General features: G+C 43.4%; 1 protein-coding gene across 3 annotated transcripts; it reads right to left on the reverse strand.

The window, feature by feature from the left end:
* Positions 1–800: 800 nt before the first annotated feature.
* On the reverse strand, positions 801–15670 carry aspg (asparaginase homolog (S. cerevisiae)). Of its 3 annotated transcripts, none has more exons than XM_076748461.1 (17): positions 15126–15670; positions 13581–13707; positions 11009–11120; positions 10706–10831; positions 10528–10611; positions 10307–10433; positions 10101–10213; positions 8601–8786; positions 8396–8509; positions 8139–8258; positions 7832–7927; positions 5847–6010; positions 4482–4568; positions 3880–3979; positions 3719–3784; positions 3521–3577; positions 801–2437 (listed from the first exon to the last, which is right to left on the reverse strand). In XM_076748461.1, the coding sequence occupies exons 1-17, from the start codon at positions 15373–15375 to the stop codon at positions 2393–2395; spliced, it is 1974 nt and encodes a 657-aa protein (XP_076604576.1). In that variant the 5' UTR covers positions 15376–15670; the 3' UTR covers positions 801–2392. The 3 variants fall into 3 exon arrangements, with proteins under 3 accessions (XP_076604576.1, XP_076604578.1, XP_076604577.1); XM_076748462.1 differs by having other exon boundaries at positions 1359–2438; positions 3525–3577; XM_076748463.1 differs by lacking the exon at positions 3521–3577.
* Between the last annotated feature and the right edge of the window lie 1918 nt (positions 15671–17588).

A 17588-nucleotide genomic window follows, 5' to 3' on the forward strand; every position in this document is an offset into this window, starting at 1 on the left:
AAAGAAGAAGAAGAAGAAGAAGAAGAAGAAGAAAAACAGCGGCTAAGGTTAGTTTCCTGACACGACCTGCGGGCAGTGAACGCATCACCGCAGCACATTTCAGCGTAAATCCGCAAACACAAGCAGAGGGCCTCAGCCGACGACAGGCAGTGTGTCAAGAGGGCTTACCTGGAGGAGGTGAGCTCTGTCCTCTTGCGACCGTGTTTCCTTGGTGTCATCTCTGCCAGACTGAGTGACTGCACAGTTAAGAGCTCTTTATATAGTGTTTTGGGGCTAGGTCCATACAAGTCTTTCATTCAGGGAGGAATGAGGCCCATGCTGGTCTAACCGGATCAGCTGGGTTCCACCAGCAAGGAGCACAACGGGGAAGCCGCCCTCAAGACTGGAGATAGCAAATACCAGGCAGTGCAGGCTGAGAGGCCACATCAGATTTTAATGTCACCTTTCTCTTCTAACTTCTGTTTAATTTCTGGTGAGTTTATCTCACAGTCAGACGTTGAGATTGCACACAGAAAGGTGTTAGACGAGCTCCACGCTCGGGTTGGATGTGGCAGTCCTCCTGAAGGCGTTCTGCAGTCACAATCCAATTATTATTCAGGACACATTTCTTTGGAGAACACAAAGGAGCTGTGCACGCTTAGAGAAATGACCTCCACCAATTGGTTAGACGTGCGCTAATTCATACAGAAAGCCATGTCAAATGGGAAATTGCTCAGGAATCTTTAGCCAGGAGCTGCACACATGCACAGTTTCATGAGTTTCATGGGTTTGGTGCAACACAGGAGCAATCAGAGGAGACACTGCTTGAAACAAGGTTTATTTTTGTTGCTCTTTCCATACAAGGAACAGACCGGCATAGAATCCCATTCACACACACACACACACACACACACACCCTTCACATTCCTTGAATACAACAGTGACAAGATACAACCAGATCCCAAAAAAGTTGGGAAAAAAATGTGATAGAATGTAACTAATCCTTTTTTAACGTATACTCAATTGAAAACAGTACAAAGACAATACATTTAGAGCTTTACTGCATCAAATTCATTGATTTTTGTGAATATCTGCTTATTCTGAATTTGATGGCAGCGACACGCTTAAATAATTTGGGTCAGGAGCAACTAAAGACTGGGAAAGTTGAGGAATGCTCCAAAAAACGCCTGTTTGGAACAGTCCCCGTTCATATAGTGATAGTATCATGATTGGGTGTGAAAGGCGCATCCTGCAAAGGATCAGTCGTTCACACATGATTGTATAAAGGATGTTACTACATGGACTCAGGGACACTTCGTGAAACCAATAAAGCTAATTATGTAGCTTACATACATTACAAATACAGGTCATTTGCAGATGATTACATTCTGTTTTTATTTGTTTTACACAGCGTCCCAACAAGGGAAACAGCAGGACAAATTTCAAGTCATTTAAAAGTCATTTGCATTTTAAAGTTGCATGTAATCACAGAAGATTTAATAACAGGATGTTATCATTTAGGTGTAAAAATGTATCATAATTGATTAAAAAGTAAAAGACATCAAGTAAGAGTAGTAATGTTTAACACCATTCACTTCGTTGCACAACAAAGATAAGAACAGTAAACACATTAATCAAAAAAAACATAAAAGAACACAGAAACTGCAGCTTTACAACCTTTCCTTTCAAAAGGAAGACATGCGACTCTTCTGGCTTGACAATCAGCAAGTGAAACAGGCTGGATGAGTCTGATTAAAGGGAGCTGCGGGTTTTTGCAGCTCCTGTTTGAGCACAGAGGAATGAAAACCTCTGCTTCAGGGACAGACGCACTTCAGGCTGAGACCAAAGTGGACAAGTGCTAAAGTTCAGTCAATGAGTTCATTCAAGCATAAAAATAAAATCTGTGAAATGTACCCTGTGCTTCCAGATAACATGAATAGATTGCTGTAGCAAAGGACAACAGTACTTAACAAAGTAATGTACAGTATTCAACATTTCTTTAACTCTTCTGGCATATTAAAATAAAGATTTAGTTAAAATAGCTCGGGTTCACCCTCAGTTCCTTGACATTGCAATAACTGAGTCTGTGGTTCATACTACCTCATAAAAGCCCTTGTGTTAAACATTCAGAATGACATTATGTTTCCTCCGTCCTGTACTTCTGTGCAACAATCAAACATATAGTGTTGCCCTTTTTCAGCATGGCGGATTCAAAGCAGTGGTTACAGTGCTGTGCTATTAGCAGCTTTGGACGGAAAGACTGCAAGGGTTGATGGTTCTAAAGATCGCGCAAATATAAGCATTCAAAGTGAGGCTGAAAGTTCAACGGGATGGTGGACGGCGGGTAGAGGACGGTTAGGAAGGAAGTGGACGTGACCAGAGGACGGCTCCTGCTGGTGGACGCGGTGTCAGCTCACGGTCCTGGAGAAGTGGCGGTGAACTCGATCACTTCACCGTTCTGCCAGACAAACGGAGACAACATTAGTACGGAGCACCGGGGAGGTGAAAGGTGTTTCAACTCTTGACTACTAGTGTGCACACACCAGCCCACACACACACACACACACACACACACACACACACACACACACACACACACACCCACACAAACACACTCTGGTCAGCCTGGTGTCAAGCAGGCTGCACAGGTTTGGCACTCACAGGCATTTGTGGGCAGGGACTGAAGCTGATCAGATTGTATCTGACAGCTCTGAGGTTTAGGTTTAGCTTAAATTCAAAAGGTAATGGCTGCTGCTCAAACATAAGGCCGCTACTGACAACTAACATCTTTATCAAGTTATCTGTTGACTGTTTAATCGATTCATAGAATAAATGATTAATCGATTAAACGTCATAAATTAGTGAATTTACAGTGTTACAGAGACGAATCAGGAAATCACATTCGAGGTGCTGGAAGCAGTAAATGTTTTTACAAAAACACTTTTGCTTTGACTTCAGGGAGCGTATAGTCAACCAATCAATCACTAACTCTACTCAAAACACCCCTTTAAAAACCTCCTTTATGCATTTTTTCTTTTCAGAAATGTACTTTTTCAAAAACAATTACCAGTTTCTTTCTTACTCTCCTGCTCCATCTTCTGAAATGTCTTGTGAAGCATTTTGCTGTGCTTCATGAATGTTATTGAAAATATAATATGCACCCACGGACACGTGGGTGATTGGCACTCCTGCTAGTAAAAGGTCTTTGGTTTGAGCTCCAGTGGAGCCAACTGGATCCTTTCCGTTCTCACACTGTCTGCACAGGTTTTCCTCCAGCTGCTGGCAACTCTGAAATGCCTGCAGGTGTGAGTGTGCTTGTGTACATGTGTGTGTTTTAGTCCTCTGAAAGACTGTATGACAGATGGATGGATGGATGGATGGATGGATGGATGGATGGATGGATGGATGGATGGATGGATGGATACTAGGCACAAGGGGATGTACACCATGATTAAGGGGAGCTGACGCAGTTAACGGGGATCTCATGCTCACTATGGGGAATGTGCAGAAACAGGGAAACACACATCTTCATCTCATTTACCTCATCATCATCATCATCATCATATTCATCAGACCCATTAAATTCATCAAAAGCTGTCTGAAATTAAACGAGACAAACGTAATTGAAAGGCAGATACAGAGTCAGAACTGTTCCAGTGCATATTAAGTGAAAGCAGTGGGTGTTTGGCGTGAAAGAAACAGACATATAAAGCAGCTGGAATGGAGAATAAGAGGTTACCTTGGATTTTTTACTCATGAGTTGGACTAAAAACGCCACCACATCGTTTTTGCCAACAGCCTGCGCCTGTGACAGGTGAAGAAAGAGAATGAAGAAGAAATGGTTTCACTTTATGAATCATTAAGTGTTATTTAAGTGGAACTCGTGTCCTTTGAACCCACCACTTGAAGTGCTGTCTGTCCGTCATAGCCCGGCTTACTCAGATCTGCTCCAGCAAGGCTCCAGATTTCCAGGCCATCCATGTCGCCGCTGGCTGCCAGGCTGACACACAGGATTTGACAGTTATTACAGTAAAAAGGAGCCGTTTCCCAAAATCAGTATTATTGGCACGACCACATACGGGCTGAAGGACAAGTTGTGTAAAGAGACTTGTCTGAAACTTGGCCAGCTTACCAAGCAAACAAATCAATAATGTTGGGCTTCATGACTCACAGGCGTTTCCTGTTACCATACTGCCGACACTTCACGTACCTTACAAAAGGCGTGTTTCTGAAACTTTAAATGGGAAGTCTTGACAAAACCTGTCTAGTGCCTTTCGATGGATAAATAACAGGGGCCATGCAGTGAGTCGTACACTCGCAGACACCGGAGGTGCAGAACAGATCCGAAGCTATGCTGTCTGGGGGCATTCCTACAGTTTGTGTAACAGTGGGACAACTGGTTGCGCCTGTGTCAGCTATGTAGGATGGGTCATGGGCAACCAAGAAATTTGCAACTGTATGTGTGTGTGACTGTGTGAAGATGTGCTTTATGCGTGTCTCACCTGCACAGCTCTGTTCCCGCTTCCTCCAGCTTGTCTCTGGAGAAGTGGGCTCCAGTCTTTCTCAGCAGCTGCACAACATCCTTGTTCCTAAGTTAGTTAGAGGACATGCTGTATATTTATTACTGATTTATTACTTAGATATAATGTTATTTTCAAACATTTCAATTTAATGCCGCTGATTCTGAACTTTAAAATCTGGACTCTCATTGACAGAGTCAGTGTGGCAGAGATTGGAGTTCAGCATGTCAGAACACGTTTCTTGTCCCTGCAATGAACCGCCCACGCAGGAGTCACCTGCAGTGACACTGGGGGTGACAGGAAATGAACAATGACACAAAACGTCTAAAATTGTTCATGACGGAGGAGCTGAGTTTGTAAGTAAGAGCTGATCTCGCTGTGTGATAAAGGTAAGTTATCCAAGAGTTCAATTTGTCGCCTGATTGTTTAGAGGAATGTCGAGCTACAGCCAAAGAAGCTATTAAAAAGGATCGAGAAGACTTCCTGTAGAGCGTGAAGAAGCCAGTATCTCTCATCTATGAAACTGGGAGCAGGTTGGTAGGACTGGTTCGGAGGACACTCCCCATACTTGTCATTTAACCCATGTCTCTCTGTGCTCTCTACCACTCCTTATATGGGCATCAGGCTGCGGTGCACTGTGAAATGTTAGCAGCACTCAAAGTGTCTGAGACATGCTAACATCCTCACAGCAACTCAAAACTGCACTTCTATCACTTAGAGTCATTTCAACACGTTTAGGAAGGCCGAAGCAAGCCGTGGTGTGTGGCACAGGAAGTGCGACGGCAGGTGTTAGCGCTCCGCTGCATCCCTCTACCACCACAAAAGGAAACAAGTCCATACTCGCACTGGTAACCGTTAAAATAGGACAACAGCCATTTGGCAAAGCTTCGACACATACAACGTTTTCACCCTGAGGCTCAACAAAGCACTAAAAGTGAAACATGAAACGTGGTTTTTCCCTGACAGACATTTGGAGCAATGTCAACGAATGACGAAAATGAAAAAAAAAAAAAAAAACAGCTTTGGTAAAAATAAACGACATCTTAACTGTCAGATGACAATTAGCCTAATTAGTTTATAATTATTGCCTGGCCTCTAGACTCCATTCCAGTGCGCTCCCCTGGTTTCAGCCCCCCTCTGACAGTCAGCCTCCCTACCTTGCAGCAGCTCATTTAATGAAGTCTCCTCTATTAACAACAGATTTTTTCAGGAAACACTCAAAGGTTGCTAATGGTCAAAGGGGGGATTTGAAATGTGCTTGCAACTTCATAAACGGCATTATTGCTTTAACAGACAGAGGGAAACAAACACATCAGCCCTCATTGTTTCAAATGAGGCGAGTCTTACCTGAAGCGCACGGCGTTGCACAGGGGTGTGTCGCCATAGCGATCTTTAGCATAGACTGTAGCCCCTTGACTCAGAAGGTACTGCACCAGATGCAGATGGCCCTCACAGGCGGCGATATGCAGGGGTGTGCGTCCATCATAGTCACCCAGACTCAGGTTACTGCCCTGTGACAAAGGAAAACACCAGTGAACGTCACCTGGAGGTTAAAGGACAGCTCTGGTCATATTCTCTACCTTTGTTATTGGCAACAAATTGGAAATAAAATGGAGAAACCCAAGCCAACAATACTTATAAGCATCCTCTGTGAGGCCAAAGCCTGATATAGCTTTCTCCTCTGTGCCACAGACCTCCATTATTGTCCAAAAAAAACACATCAATAAGCCACAGAGCTGCACTAAACATGCTTTGTGATTACGGTGAACCTCCCACACACACCGTCCAGTTGCTGTAAATACTCCAGTGCAGCCAATCTCCAAGAAAAAACATTTTTTTCTCCTGGTCTGGAAACATACAGCAGCCAGCCGTTATAGGAACTTTGAAAAATAAGCCCATAAGTTTGTGACCTTTAAAGATTTATGGCTTCAGTGGGAACAAATGAGAACGAGTGCCCCAGTGAGAAAGTACTGAGACACACTGACACACTGCTGGGTTTTTGTTTTTTTATGGGGTGTGTTGATAATTATAACAAATACAGAATATAAAGCTGTAATTAACAGAGCAATTTTTGTAACCTTCTTTATAGGATCGGGCGTTTGGACGAAGATGTCTGCTATCTGCGGCTGACTGAGTCCAACACATCAACATTTTATTTTGATAATCTGAAGAGCTCAGCGACAGAGTCTTGTTAAGGGAGCGAACCCTGCAGCATAAAGTTGGAGACAGACCAGTGGAAAGACTAACAAAGATGGTTTTATTGAGTTACTGAGGTGACTGTTTCTCCCAAGTTTGAATGACGTGTGTTTACAACGAGTTGACATGATAATTAAGCTCATCGTTGTTGGGGAAAAGAGAGAAACCTGAATTCAGAAGGTTGACGGTTGTATTTTTAATAAAGACAACAGGTGTAAGAATATTTCCCTTCTTGTTTAAGAGCCTTGTTTGTTCGTCTGTTTATTTATCAGACTAATAAAACATGGAACGTGGCGAGGGGGGTTAATTAAAAGAATACAGAACCAACAGAGTCGTTCATGAGTAGTTAGTCGCGGCAGGAAACTAAACTAAACGAACTAACCGGGTTACTTTCAAGAACCGGTTTTCTCATCACTAGTGCTGGGAGTGAGGACTCCTCTGCATGCACCGCAAACATACCTGTGCGACTATATCAGCCAACACAGGCTGTTGGGCTGACAGTGGCCGGCTGGAAAACTTTAGCGTACGGCCCAACCCTCCTTCTTTATTACTGCTCAGAAGCACTTGCAGAAAAGAGGCAACAACCAAATAAACAAGGAGTACAGGAATAACTGAAGATTTAATCCAAAAAAAGAAAAAAAAAAGCAACCATTACAAGCAACCAAACAGCCACAGAGCTTCATTTCGTTGTTGAGCTTGTATCTAAGCGTGAGAATATAAAAATAACATTTTAAATCTGTTCTTAGAAACCCTGGAGTGATCCCAGCAGCGACAGCACTCCAGCTCAGCCACATACAGACACGCACACGTGACCGTGGCCAGCTCCAGGCCTGCCTTACCAGTCTGGCCTCATGTTTTGTCTGACTGAGCGTCTGTGTGCTTCCTATAACCTTCTAATGCAGGAGGAGTGACCCTGAATACTTTGTTTTTTTTTTTTTTTGGTGAACTTAAAGGTTCACCCGGGGTGCATTGACCACAAAAAACAAATACGATCAGGGTAAGCCGGGTCAAATGCTGCCCTGCTGGGAGACAAGTTTGGTGCTAAACAGTGTTTAGAGCGTCTCAGAGGGTGCGACTAAGGATGGGTTCTTAACAAACAACTGTACACGTGTGGTGGAGGCTGTGGGGCTGCTTACCATGTCCCTTAAGGCTTCCAAGGCCTCCATGTCTCCGATCTTAGCAGCAGCACATGCCAGCGAAGGAGTCAGGGCGTCACGGATGGCTTCCAGCTCCTGCAGGCACCACAGACTTTAATCAAAGAAAACTGCTGCTGCTTGTCTGAATGTGTAACGACTGAACCTCAGCAGAATGCTGCTACAGTTCACTGAGAGCTCTCACTTAAATGAGCATTTTCCTATTTAATCCAAGCAAACAGCTGCATCCCAAAAACAGAAATCGACTATCACATGTTGTTCGTGCTGGTGCACAGGTGGTGCCACTCACCTCCTTGCAGCTGATGCTCAGAGACTTGGCGATGACCTGGATGAAACGGCTGTCGCTCAGACACAGCTTGGCTTCGGCTAAGTCGGCATTCATCTCACCTCGCAGGTTCTGGCCCATCATCTGGACAGTGTCACACACACACACACACACACACACACACACACACACCCGTGCTTCACTTTTTGTGCTTATGATTGTGATCTACATGCAGGCCGTGTTCATCTCCACAGAGATTAAAGAGTTAAAAGCATTATCACCTTTTTCTTGGCGGCCAGATCGATATCCTTCTTGGCCAGTACGTAGGACAGCTTTGACAGGGCAGCCTCTGGAGTCATGTCTCCACCAGCTATCAGCCCGGCATCCATCAACACCTGAGAAGATTTGGGATTTTATTGGTTCGTCAAAAATGTCACAAAAGCAGTACAAGTGTGTCACGATTGATTCGCCAGCGATATGATGAACCTGGCCGGTGGCGTAAGATGGAGACACCGTGCCCCTCAGACACTGGGTGCAGTTGATGATGATGACACCAGCGTCAGTGGCCTTCTTCAGCTCATCCAACAGGTCGGAACGGTTATCGGGGGCATTTCCACTGCCGTAAGTCTCCATGACCACACCCTCCATTGGTCGCTGCAGGAAAGCCCTAACCTGGACACAGACACACCAAACATTCACCATGCAAACTTGCTGAATTCATGGCCATCTGAACTCAGCTACTCAGCTGTGCAGAATCAAATTGAGAAATTAGTATTCCATGTTATTTTTCCTGCAGCATCTTTCACTCCAATGCATGAGACCATCCACTCTCCTAAAAGCCCATCTGGTGCCGTCTATGCAACCAGTATCACAGTCACTGGTTGGCTGGCACCAGGAGGCCCTATACCACATCATTAGCCATGGCATATGACTAGAATGGCAGATGACTGAAATGGCAGGAAGGAGAGCAATTAATCTCAAGGTGTTAGCAAGCATAAAGTCACTCGGCAAGACCGAGGCAGTTACCATAAAATGTGAGAAGAAGGTGACATTAAAAGTGTCAGGTTCAGTCAGTATTTTTTGATGTGATAAGCAGTTTTGACCAGAAATGCTCGGCGCAGATTACCAATGAATCTCTGGTACGGCGGAGACGGCGGGCACACGAGGGCCTGGTGCCTGATCAAAACGGTGCCTCATAAAGGCCGTTAAAAGCTGTAAGGAAGTCTTGATAGCCAAGCTGGGCAGCGGGAGCAGATTGAGACAGTAAAGTCAGTCTCCCAGCAGCCTCTGCAGGGGGAGGTGCGGCTAAATGTTACAGTATCTACGCCAATCCTCCCTCTTTACAGGGTGATTGGTCATGGCCCATAACTCCTTCTCATCTTTCTCTGGGCTGAGCTTTGATGGCAGTTTACATGACCGGGAAGGTAACGGAGGACGGGTAATAGCACAATTAAATTAAAGTTAACTGTATTTTATTGTAGTTAGACAGATCTACCGTTTTGAGCAGAACATATCTTTAATAACGCTTTAACACACGGAGAAGGAAAACATTCTTGGATTAAAGATTTGCAGCCTGCTGGTTGAATTTTTTACTCCTTCCTTCATTGGACTGAATATAATTTGATGCTGTTTAAAACAACTGTGTATGCCCAGAATAAGCCTATATTTACATAAGTTAATGAAGCGGATGAGGAAAAACATTAAAAATACTGTCTTTGACAGAATAAGCATGTTATCACTTTCTGTTTTATTTAAGGTTTTACACTACATCCCAACTTTTGAGGGAATCAGGGTTGCAGTTACCCATAAATCATGGAAGGACATCGAATAACACTGTGAACCTAAAGTGAACTTTAGGATTATGCAAGAAGTTCTATGTGTGGAGTGCACCACTAACAGCCTGGACAACCAACCAAAGACCAGGGACGAGTGACCTGTGGACATCAGGTGACTGTGACACAACAAAGCGTCTTCTGAGTGACTCACAGTAGCAGCAGTGATTCCTGGGAAAAGCCTGAGCAGGCCCACATTCCTGTTCAGCTTGGTGCTGACTTGAAACTTTGCTGTGGTGTTTGGCCTCCACACTGTATCCCAGTTGACTGAAAGGAAAAGAGGGAGAAAACAGATAAAGAAAGATTCTCCATCCAGACATGTGAGGAGACGTGACAGAGCCTTCGACCCAACTGGCTTACTTTTAATGTCCACTTCAGCAGTGGCCAGAGGAGGCAAGTTGGGAGAGGAGAAGGCATTGAAACTCCCAGCATCCACCTTGGTCACACGATTGCCTCTGTAGAGTTTGTTGTAGAAATACAGGCACACCTGAAAAGAGACATTTACATTTACTATTTACATTTCTCTAATAGTCTAAAGCCATGAGGGCGAGCAGCATGTGTGTCCATCTGCGGTTCCTGACCTCAGGAATGACAAACTGGCCAGCAATCAGCAGCGCCCCCAGCAGGTTGTCTCTGCCATCATTCCTCATCTCGTAGATTGGCACCTGAGGACAGAGCATTTCTTAGAAGGCGGTAAATACTCAAAGTGCTGCAGATACGTTGCGTCTTTTTGTGTTAGACCCTCAAGGCAGCTCTTACCTGTGAGCCGGTGAGAATGATTGGTTTGCCCAGATGTTCACACATGAAGGACAGGGCAGAGGCAGTGTAGGCCATCGTGTCTGTCCCATGAAGGACCACAAAGCCATCATAGTTTTGGTAGTTTTTCTGGAGTCGGACAAGAAAAAAGACCAGATTTAATGTGGATTTTACTGCCATTTATGTTGTATTTTATGAACAATATGAATATTATGGGATTAAGTGGAACGTAGTTTTTAAAAGACTAAATAATGTTTATTTAGAAATGAGTCCAAAACCTAACAACGAACTGGATCCAGCAAGTACCTCAATGTCGTTTCCAATTCTACCCCAGTCATCTGTAGTCATGTTGGAGGAGTCCAGCAAAGGGCTGTACTCCAAGATAGTGTAGATTATCCTCTTATTTTGCTTACTCAGCCTGAAAGAGAGAGAGGTGAACCCATGAGTTTCTATCATTAAATACACAAATTTAATTATCATATAGACAGAAACCAAACAGGACAAACAGTCCAAAATGAGTCAGTGGTTTCACTCTGTTAGTGCAGACTTTCAATCCAAAACACACGAAGGACAAACAGATGATTATTATCTTCACTATGGTAACTGATTGCTTTCATGGATGTCATTTAAAGTTGGATCAAGCTCTGGTTAAATCTGAGAAGTCTGTTTAAAGAAGGGTAAGGGAATGCTAAAAACCAAGCTGACTTTATGAAGCAAGACTAAGTCTATTTAGCCGGGCCTTCTGTCTCAGCAGCAGGGTGCCAGAACCTGTTTCAGACTCACAGAGAAAGTGTTTTGGAAGAGTAAAAGGGAGGGGCATGGCAGTTATACTGCCAGCGAGAGCAGCACTTTAAAACGTGCCTTTGCTCCTTTCCACCGTCGAGTTCTAATGTTCTGTGGACGGTAAATACAGGCAAAGCTGCGGGGCATAAGGTGGCTGATCTGTCATTACTTAAGGGTTATTGGAGGAGTCGTTTCAGGTTGGAGCAAAAGACCGAGTTTCTTTTTCATTCCAAAGAAAAGGGAGGGAGCCTTGCATGTATACATATTTATGTAGCCTCAATGTGGAGTTTGACTCAGTCGTCCTACGGCCCCACCTGCGATACTCCATATTAGGCAGCGTGACTGGCCAAACAGCCATGGAAAGATTTTCTTTTTAATCCCCTTTTTAAAGAAACAGGGTGGGACACCCCCCACATTACCATAGGGCAGCCTTACAACATGGAGATAGGAGCTGAATGGAACAGCAGGGGGACAAGCGAGCAAGCCCCAGTCCACCCAACCAGGGGTACACACACTCATCTAATTAGCCTTAAGTCCACACAAGACCCTCGAACATATGTTGTTGATAATCTTAAAGCCAAAGTGCCACAAGAAAACAGTATTCAAATCACCAATTATTCATTTATCTGGCAGTGTGGCCTAAGGTGCAGCAAAGCTACACATTAGCATACCAGTGCTAAGATGCCTCATAGCTGAAGAATAATGAAGGTCTGTGGGTAAGTGTGTGTGTGTGTGTGTGTGTGTGTGTGTATGAGGGGGGAATCAAGAAGTGGAGGAAGAAGGCTGGAGGTGGGGGGCACACGGCCTTGTGGCGCTGCCTCTCCACATCGCATGAATAAAGCTTTTCAATAAATCAATAAACTAATTCCCTCCTTCAACATAGACAGGGCATACTATCAACAGTATGCCCATTACACTTGCATATGAGCCTACTTCACATGATATTAACACTACACCAACTGAAGGGTGAGTAAACACTAAAAAGTAAATCATGCTGAACACCAACAAACATATTAGGCAATTCAATAAAAACATGCTCACACATTCGTGTTAAGCATATATGCTAAATAGACAAATATTGAACCATCATTCGTGACATTTACCCAGCAGCTAATTAACAAACAGGGAGCTCTTGTGTGGAAATGCTCAAGGTGAGGAAATGGTGTGAGGCTGAGGACAATAAAACTGAGCAGCCCTGGACTCAAGTCATTTTCATAAGCCTAACAAACAGATCACAAACTGCTCACACACAATCAGCCTCAACCGAAAAGAAGTCTGCCGCCCTTTAATGCATGGATGCCTTATCTTTGCCATACATCCCACTCCACCCTGCCGCTCAGCCGGCGTTAACAGCGGCAGCCAGCATTAAGCGGGGTATGGAAATTAGTGAGCGAGGGTACGTTTCTGGTACAGGCGCCCCCTCTGTCACTGACAATTAAGACCCTACAGACTGTTGATCAGCAGCGAGGCCTGTCACAAGCTCCAGTCTCACTGCGTCACAGCACATGCACCAAACAATATGGATCAAACATGCAGCAGAGTGGGTTAGCCTGTCTTTTCCCAGCAGGCCAACAGCCGCTATTCACTAACTAAACCTCCATCTCAGCTGGGCCACTGCTCCTCTGCTGCACAGCTCGCTGGTGACAGAGGTGACACTGGCAAGTGACAGACACAAGAGTACTTCAGGCAACACACAGCTGCTCCTGTGTCCTTCCTGGTATTTTCTTGTACTGCCAATGGCCACGTCGGCATGCATTTCCTGTCGGGCAAGCACACCCTAACATTTGGTCTGAAGGACAGCAGAGACATGAAACCACTCTCAAGCTCAGTGCTACAGCACCCGTGAAATAGACGGTCAGAATGGGGCGTTGGTTTCCTGTCAAAGCAACAAAAGGAGTTTAGAGTCATTAAAACCATTACGAGGAGGAGAGCGAGTGGAGTCCACTTCATTTCTGCTTTTTCTGCTATCAAATGTATCTTGCACTGTATGAAAAAAAAATACAGTTATATAAAGACTACGAAGAACGCACGTCATGACGACCTTTCAGTTTAACATAAGTGATAGAAAAGAAGAAAGCCTTCAGGGTGCACGTACGGCAGGACCAGGGTGTTGTCGTATCCATAGTACTGATACAGGCAGGTCTGCTCAGCGTACGCCTCGTCATGGATGATGGGCAACTTGCGCAGGGTCTTCACAAGCGCATTGGGTGTTGGGGCAAGCACTGCGGGTTAGACAGAAAAAACTGTTATTCTATTATTTATTTCATGGCTTTCCTTCTGTGGAATTACAGTTCGCCACTAAGTTTAGGAGAAAACTACAGAGGATCGTCTCAACACCACACATTAGTCTCATACTGAACCCTAGTGGTAAATGTATGAAATGGCATCATCGCAGGGGTTTAAAAAGGTATGATACTGAAATGCAATGAGTTAAGAGGCTATTGAACTCGACACATTTCTAAAATCTTTGATCAAAAGTGAAGAAGTGTGGCACAGCAGTGCTGACACAGCACTACTGCTGCTGTACAGCTGTGAGGAGCTGTGAGGAGCTGTGAGGAGCTGTGAGGAGCTGTGAGGAGCTGTGGCTCTGCGCAGCGAACGCCAGCAGAAATTCTTCCCATCAATTAAAATGAGAGACTGCACGTGGCGACTGACAACCACATGAGCACGAGCCCAGAAGAAAAAAAAAAATAGCATCAGAAGTTAAGGACAGAAAGACTGGAGAGAAGACAACAAGTCAACCTGTTCCAAAGGTCCAGAGTGGACTTGCATTTGTATAAATATTTGCTATACTACTTAACAAGCAGTTCTCAAGATATTTAACTAAAAACTTGAGTTAAAGATAAACATAAAAAGACAACCCGATGCGTGGCCAGGCTTTTGTTGCAGCCTCTGTGACCTCTTAAATTTCCTCTTAACACTTATCTTAATGGCTTTTAGTGCCACTGGGCAGATATAAACAAACTGATTATTTTATGTGGGCTAATGGACATAAACACATCCACATTTCAGCACACTCTGCCAAGTGTGACTCAACTCCAGGCCACATTTAGAGACATCTGATCACATAGCATTGCCAAAACAATGCTGCTTTAAGAGGTGAGTCAATACTGACAAGAAAATAAGCGAAATATTGATGGATGGCCTTAAAGAGGTCTTGTTGTGGTTTATGAATGAAGCTGGTGGGACCTTTGTAATTGTGCCTCACTACATACTCTAGACGTTGCTCAACACCTCATGTCAACATCTGGTTATTCATTGAGAGAGTCTGTGATGTTGCTCCAGCTGACTAACGTCATTTTAGTTGTCTCACTGTCCGGTTGTGTCAATCACTGAAATAATGGTCCATCTTACATTTACATTCAGCAGTACAGCAGCGGCCGTCACGTTGCTTGCTAATGCTTTAGAAGCCAGCTTGGACAGTGTGTTAAGCCGTCTGCAGCACTATTTTAAGACGCACGTACCTGCTGAAGCCACGCAGGGCTGACAGCTTGCCTCGTGCTCACAGTAACATGAAAATAACATGTGTCACGCCTGCTAACATCAAGCTACCTGCTATGCTAGCAAGCTGCCCGGCTGTGGCTGGTCCACGGTTCAGGACACACACATGACAGTACCGTGAGTTCCGTTATATATCTACCGTTGTCATGAAGCGTCATGCCGATGGTGCCCCCCGTGTTGATGACCAGGACCCGCGCCTCACTGACGCAGGGTGAAGTCTGCGGCTCGGCCGACTCAATCGAAGCGCAGCTCGACAACTTTCTCCTGCGGGACGGATGCAGCGGGACACCTCGCGAAGGACTGACATCACAAGTCGCTTCTGCCGCATCCACTTGTTGCTGCTGTTTGGACAAGGCCAGAGCAAGGGGTGTTCTGTTGGGATCCGCCATGATGACTTGAGAGATGATGGTGAGATGAGCCGGTGTCGTCTCTTTAAAAGCTCTGGTAGCAAGTGTTCAAAACACGGTGGTCTTGAAGTGCCGTGAGCACCCTAAACCACGGTCCGGTTTGTCCGGTCTTATATACAGAAAGGCATCTTCTTCGCAGTCAGCTGATTTAAAGAAAACGAGGGCGGTACCATCGTTTCAATTTCGATATTACTGTAGCAAACACACACGACCCGCACTCATGTTGAGCCCCCCTCTATAGATTCGCCCTTGAAATGCTGATGGCGCGGTTTGGTCTGACGTCAGAGGCGTGGGTGTGGCCTAAAATGCATGCAGCTCCTGTCCGTGGTTCAGCGGTAACAAAACTGCTAAATAGATTTAAGAGTTGTTTTTAAATTATGTTATATGAATTGTATTTGTTACATAATAGTTATATTAGCTATATCTTATTTTACATTAATTACTTGAAATGCATTTTTATTTCAATTTTGTTTTTTGGTCCACAATGTAATTTTCGTTATTATTATTATTATTATTATTATTATTATTATTATTATTATTATTATTATTAACAACATTAACTGTAGTAGTAGTAGTAGTAGTAGTAGTAGTAATAATAATAATAATAATAATAATAGTGGTGGTGGTAGGAATAGTATTAGTAGTAGTATTCCAGTAGTTATTATCAAGGAATCAAAGTAATTTATTTGTTATTTTACAAAACGGTGGTTGCACAATGAAATGTGATCCCTTCATGCCAAACACACAAAGAACATAAATACAAGTATTTCAGTATAGAATACATGATATAAAAACCAAAGATTATAGACAGTTGTATATATACACATACAGTATAATACACATATACACCCAGAAATAATAATAATTCTGTCGTTCATGTTTTGAGTTTGCATCTGGGGGAATGTAAACAGCAGCAACAGATGTTGATATCTCAGGATTAAACATTTTCATTGTAATTTACAGTACTGCAACAGTACGTGCTGTTTTACAGGGGAAAGATGAGATGTTACTAAAATGATAATGCAAAAGGAAACTGGGGGTCACTATTATTACACACACCCCAAAGTGATGGGAGACACAACATGTCAATAATCAAAGGCTTCAATTTCTGCATTAAATATCTACTTCATAAAAGTACAAAAGTTTTTTCAACAAAACGTGCTTGGTCCTCCTTATCAAATTAAATATTCTCATTATGCAGAATGGCCCTTTTCTTGGTGTTATTTCCTATATTTTAGCCTATAACCGAGCTTTTAGGAAACATTTCAGTGGTCAGCGTTGAGCTCATTTATGAACTTCATAAAACATAAACTTTGGACAAGAAATGTATCATACTGATGAGATGAAGATATATTTTATGTAAAACCCTAATCTGCATCAATGATGGTCAAATAAATGATTGAAGAAAATAAGTTGACATTAACTTCTTTGGTACAAATATTATCCATGTCTGCAGACTCAAGTTCCTGTTTCATGTCATGTCGGTTATGCTTCTTGTGCTTGGCACAGATGTTTGACAGCTGGACTGTGGAAGAAAACTGCAGATGATGCAAAATAGGATTATTCAGTTTTTATTAAATGCTTTACCTCAAACACTGTTAGTGACGAATTCAGAAAGGCAAAACTGCTTCCAGTACAGCTCAGAGTAGAACAGCCGAAGCTGCGTCATATGTACAATACCATCAATGAGTTTGCGCGTCAATACTCAGTATAACTTATACACAGGTGTTTTCACTTAAACACATCATCCTTTGGGTTTTTGTTTTGTTCATCTGTTTGATAATCCATAAAACCAATCAAGCAATCAATCAGTCAATAATATGTATAACATGATATGTGGAAGGTGATTGCAAGTACTGCTTTATTTTCATGCATCTCTTAATTCCTAAAAATGACACCTGTGTCCACAAAAGAGTGTGCAAATAAAGTTTTTTAAATGGAACAGCAGCAACAGAATAAATCTGTATGTATATGTCTGCGTGTCCAAAGTGAACAGAATATTCAGATCTTGATCAGTCTGCGTCTCTCTGTCATTTGTAGCATGATCATAAAATATAACACTTCAAGATTATCAGAATATACTATTACTGTCTATTTTACTACTATTTTACTATACTACTATCTAGTTTATATTGACGTTGCAGCGTCTGTGTATTTTTGCGTCAGTGTTGGAGGTTTAAGTATAAACCTCGAAT

The sequence above is a fragment of the Chaetodon auriga genome, chromosome 14 (assembly GCF_051107435.1).
Source record: "Chaetodon auriga isolate fChaAug3 chromosome 14, fChaAug3.hap1, whole genome shotgun sequence".
Lineage (NCBI taxonomy): Eukaryota > Metazoa > Chordata > Actinopteri > Chaetodontiformes > Chaetodontidae > Chaetodon > Chaetodon auriga.